Source organism: Solanum tuberosum, unplaced genomic scaffold (genome assembly GCF_000226075.1).
Source record: "Solanum tuberosum cultivar DM 1-3 516 R44 unplaced genomic scaffold, SolTub_3.0 scf00494, whole genome shotgun sequence".
NCBI classification, from domain to species: domain Eukaryota; kingdom Viridiplantae; phylum Streptophyta; class Magnoliopsida; order Solanales; family Solanaceae; genus Solanum; species Solanum tuberosum.
The window spans coordinates 162,532-168,206 of record NW_006239417.1 but is presented as its reverse complement, the minus strand read 5'-3'; the positions used below and the strand labels follow the sequence as shown (position 1 = coordinate 168,206).

General features: G+C 37.4%; 1 protein-coding gene across 1 annotated transcript in view; it reads right to left on the bottom strand.

Moving 5' to 3' along the window:
• Nucleotides 1-1,847: 1,847 nt before the first annotated feature.
• Nucleotides 1,848-5,675, bottom strand: part of LOC102579729 (probable acyl-activating enzyme 1, peroxisomal) — an 11,140-nt gene continuing 7,312 nt past the window's right edge. The window contains exon 2 of the mRNA XM_006364402.2: nt 1,848-3,526. Within this exon, the coding sequence (XP_006364464.1) occupies nt 2,054-3,526 (1,473 nt within the window). The 3' untranslated portion in view covers nt 1,848-2,053. The remainder of the gene's footprint in view (nt 3,527-5,675) is intronic.

Sequence of the window (5,675 nt, the reverse complement as noted above, 5' to 3'; positions counted from 1 at the left end):
TTTCTTCAGTTCCAGCCCCGAAATCGAAAGATTTCTCCGTGGAATTCGTCACCAGGTATGTGGGATTTCACTAGTGGGTTCCTTTCGCCCATTAGATCCCTAGAATTCAGTCAGATTCTTGATTCCATGATTATGAACAGACCTAGGGTTTCTAGAATTTCAACAGATCATCATGAATTAGTTATTAATATGTTCCAAATCAGATTATCATGTTATTTCTCAGTTTATTGCATGAATTTCAGAACCCTAGCTATGTATTTCTTTAGTTCTTGAATTACACATGTTAGGTCAGATATCTCAGTTATTCAGTTATACATGCCTCAGTTATTAATGCATCATTATCAGATTAATTGTTGCATTCTCAGTTTGCATGTTCAGTTCGAGCTATCCAGTATTTACAGAAATTCAGTCATAACCAGTTAACTACTTAATTCATTGGGAGTAGCATAATACCGAGTAGGACTAGGGTTTTTGCGTACCCATATAGTCCCAGAACTACGAGCCACGTAGGTGTAAGTCCCCTCTGTGGGCAACATCAGTTTAGTGATCACGCCAGCATACCTCTACACCTTTGGCCGGGTGTATTGGGTCCTCTCAATGGGGCGTATACATCGGACTCCACATTTAGCTTATGTGGTTTTATGTCGGTTATTAGTAGCTCCCACAGTTCAGTCAGACTCTATTACATTGACCATATTTCAGTACAGTCAGTATTTAGCTCAGCATGTTATAAATTTCTTCATTGCATCAGTTAGCTCAGTATTCAGTATTTTCAGTATCCATATCATGTTCAGATTATTTCATTGCTTTATTGCTTTGTTCAGTTATATGTTATTTCAGCTTTACTCTATCCTACATGCTCAGTACCTTTCAAGTACTGACGCATACGTGCGCTACATCTTTTCGTGATGTAGGTTCAGGTTCTCAGCATCCAGATCACGCTTAGATCGATTTCCGATCTTCAGTTCAGCAGCATCAGTGGTGAGTCCTCATTCTTCGAGGACTAGTGACATGTTTATCTTTATCGCTTTTAGTATTTAGTTTCAGTTTTGCTAGATCTAGTTGGGGCATGTCCCAACATTTCTAGTCAGTTTAGAGGCTTATTTCAGACATAGATAGATTCAGCTTAGTATTTTGAGTTTGATATTTCTTTTGTATTAAACTCTCAGATTATATATATTCAGTTATAGTATATGGGTATTCCCCATCTTTTCATCTTATTTATGATTTAGCTTCCGCATCAGTTTATTATCTTCAGTATGCTCATGATCATGCCAGCAGGGGTTAGCTTGGGATCACTTGTGGTCCTAGGTCCCGTGTCCGCGTCTCGGGGGTAACTCGGGGCGTGACACCGCCGTTTGGACGTGATTTGAAATTATTAATTTACGATGTCGTTTTGATAAATAATGACTATGATCATACCTGTGTCAATATCATAATGATTCATGCGTTGAATCAAAAGGTTAAAGATAGAAAGTTGGTGTGATGTTTGCGTGGGTACTTTAAACGGAAATATTTTGTTATTGTTCTATAGTACGAGCCTCATATAAAGATGTGCTTCTTTAGTATGAGATATCTTATCAAAGTTAGTTTGATTTTTTAGGACAACAAAGTCATCCAACTATTGCATTTTAACTCAAAAAATACCAAGCACATATCTAGTATATCATCTCACATTAAAATCTAATTCTTTTAATGATATAATATATATAACCATGATCCTACTCATCTAACTAAGGAGATGTAATAAATGAAAGAACTCAAAGAATAGTGCAGTCAGCAAATAACTGTAAACAAAGGAGAAGTAATAAATGAAAGAACTCAAAGATATATTAGAGAGAAAGGGAACTTTTTTATTATTATTAATCTGTTGTCTGATGATTATAAAGCATCATGAATTCAATACAGTAAATAATAATAACCTTTTTTCAAAAGGTCAAGTTCATCAATTGTTCTGCTGAACTAATCTTATTAATGCAATATGATTAAACTTATGTCTAGAACAATAAAAGTGTGTTTCACTAAGCAAGCCCCATTTCAACACCACAATTCATTATAGTTTGCTAGCTTTCGAAACACTTCCCATGGCTTTGACTCTCTGTCTCAGAACAAACTTTTGAGTCTTTCCTGTTGAAGTTGTTGGCAAATCATCAAAAATTACTGTCCTAGGAGCCATGTAATGCGGCAAACGATCACGACAATGCTTGATGATCTCATCAGCACTTGCATTGCATCCATTCTTCAGTTTAACAAATGCGCAGGGTGTCTCACCCCAGTGATCATCTGGTCTTCCCACTACAGCAGCTTCAAGAACAGATGGATGGCTAAAGATTACAGACTCCACTTCGATTGTACTAATGTTTTCTCCACCGGAAATAATGATGTCCTTTGAACGATCCTTTAATTCTATGTAACCATCAGGATGCTTCACTGCTAAATCCCCGCTTCGAAACCAACCCCCTCTAAAAGCATCTTCTGTAGCTTTGCGATCTTTTAAGTAACCATTCATTACTGTGTTTCCTCTAATCATCACCTCACCCATTGTTTTTGCGTCTGAGGGTACACTCTTCATTGATTCAGAATCCTTTACATCTACATCCTCCAAGCCAAGATGGTTCACTCCTTGACGAGCATGAATATTAGCCTGCTCATCAGGTGATAGAGAGTTCCACTCTGGTTTCCAAATGCAAACAGTTGCTGGACCATAGGTTTCCGTAAGACCATATCCGTGAGTAACATTAAAACCGAGCTCTTTCATCTTAAGTAGAACTTGAGGAGGAGGTGGGGCACCACCTGTCATAACGTTAACTGTCCTTGAGAGTGGTCTTTGGACACTTCGTGGCGCATTTATTATCATGTTCAAAACCGTAGGTGCACCAGCCATGTGAGTCACTTGGTGCTGAGTTATGCTGTCAAAAATCCCTTTTTCGGTTACGTTTCTCAGGCAAATGTTTGTACCACCCTGTGCTGCCACAGTCCAAGTAAGACACCATCCATTGCAATGAAACATGGGAAGAGTCCATAAATAGACAGGCATTGAAGTCATTTCAGCAAGAAGAGCTGCAGCCAGAGAATTAAGATATGCCCCTCTGTGACTATAAACGACCCCTTTTGGTCTCGATGTTGTCCCTGAGGTATAATTAAGAGCAATAGCATCCCATTCATCATTTGGCCAGACAATCTCAAAATCAGGTTCTCCATTAGCTAAAAAGGACTCATACTTCAGATCTTTTGAAGCCAAGCTCCTATTATTATTATTCTGGCTGGATAACGGACTCTCTCTATCAGAGATCAAGATAAGATGCGGCAACTTTCTGCTTGCCTTAGATAGAATTTCTAATGCACCCTTAGCAACATCGAGCAACTGGTGATCTACAAATATGATTTTGGCCTCTGAGTGTCTAAGTAACACAGAGACCATTGCAGAATCATGACGTGTATTAAGTGCACAAAGAACTGCCCCAGCCATTGGTACTCCAAAGTGTAGCTCATACATTGCAGGAATATTTGGAGCCAAGGCAGCAACCTGCTCAGAAATTTAGCTAAACATAAGAGCAGTACCAATACAAAAGATGGTGATCTGAATAAGAACTAATTTCCTTCCTGCTAAAAATATAAAAATATCTAACTAAGTGATAGAGGAGGCAAATGCTTAATTGATTCCACGATATGTTATACTTTCAAACGTACTTGTGTTTCATGACTCATCACCGACACCTAAGTCTTAATGCCACATCTTTTATGTTTTTTCAACAAACCTTTTAAATAAAATTTTGTTGTCTTTAATCTGAGTGCATAATTTAATAACTGACCAGATCATCATTAATATAAAGGAAAGTGTAGGTACCGACTCAATGTGCACCTGTGTATGTATGTGGCATTGGTATATATACTTCTTTTAATTTTCAGTGTATTTTGAAGAATTTCCATGAAGTAACCATACCCATGTCATATCTTACTGATAAATGAGGATTTATGTAACAGTAAAATAAGACTAGTTTATCCTGCAAAGATTACTAAGATTGTACATTGTTGCTTGAAAGATCTCAATAGTAGAAGCCGGACCAACAAATTTAAGGAGGAGGAGGGTGTCCTGTTATTGATTTTAAAGCAGCACATGGATTAAAGGCTAATTACTTCTTCATTACTGGAGAAGCTATCTAAACTTATTTGGTGAATAGTCCAGGACAAAAAGAGAACAACTCATGATAGATGTATTCAAAATAAAAAGGGAAAAATGACAAATATGCCCCTGAACTATCATAAATGGTATGCAGATACCCTTTGTCATACTTTTGGGACATTGGTGTCCCTGCCATCCAAAAACTAGAGCATATATGCCCTTCACTCTAACGGAAGACTAAATAGGGACACGTGGCACAATCTTATCCGTCAATCCAATATTTAATAAATGTCGGTCGGTGGATAAGATTATGACACGTGTATGTCCATTAGTATAAAGGGTATATATGCTCTAGTTTTTGGACGGCAGGGGCACCAATGTCTCAAAAGTATGACGGAGGGTATCTGCATACCATTTACGATAGTTCGGGGGTATATTTGTCCTTTTTCCCAAATAAAAAAGAGAAGTCTTGTCCCCCCTAAGAGAAAGAAGAAAGAAAAAAGCACAAAAACTTTGTGAAATGTAGAGGTACTCCAGAACTTTTCAAGTTGAATTCTTGAAATTGTTTCATTGTTTGAGAAACTTCATCGTGAAAAAAGTAAGTCTCTTAAAGCCAATAACTAGCATTCATCCTTCTGAGATTTCCCTGTCCTTCACCATCTGCTACATCGCCTTCAAAAAACCCTTTCCCAATAGTTCTAAAGAAGTGACATACATCAGATTGAGGGACTTGTATCTTTTTTTTGTTTACTTTTAGAAGTTTTTCCTCAATAGTTCTAAAGAAGTAGCATATATCATATTTCATATCTTAACTGCACTCTTACATTATGGAAAAAGATCAACACAAAGTAGGCCTTTATGCTTAACAGTTAACAGTGTCAACTAAGGAAAGAAATCGAGGTTGGCTACATTGCAAGCAAATAGTAAAAAGGAATTTAGGCCTAAAGATTCTTCTTATATTTTCATTGTCCTAAATAAGCTTATCCTGTTATCCATGCTCCATCCTGAAAAATTGGTACTGCTTTGATTAATCTGGTCACTTCCTCTATGTATCATATACTAAAAACAATGGTTCTCAAATAATTTGATTTGTTTAGTGTAAAAGACAAAGTTACATTACCTAAAACATAATTTCTTAAAATAAGAAACATGACTATTCAGCCTGCACCAGAAATTGACAACTACAAAAGGTGGGACCAGCCCGGTGAACTAAGATTCTGTCAAGAGTACTGCTCAAGAGAGCTAATCATCATCCATGGATGTAATTCACGAGGAAGAGATCAGAGAAGAAAGGAATTTGGGGAAAATCTCTGAACTGATTTCCATTCATGAGCTCATGTGTATTTATACAAGGGAAAGACAAAATATCTAACTAATCTATACAACTGGCATACTAACATAATTTAGGCTAAGCTAGGGTAAGCTAACTAACTGATCTGACAGGCTAGGCTAACTAACTAATCAAATCCGTTAACTAACAGATATTATAATTAGCTAATCATAATACCCCCCCCCCCCCCCCCCTCACCTGGGCGGGGGGGGGCGTGCAGAC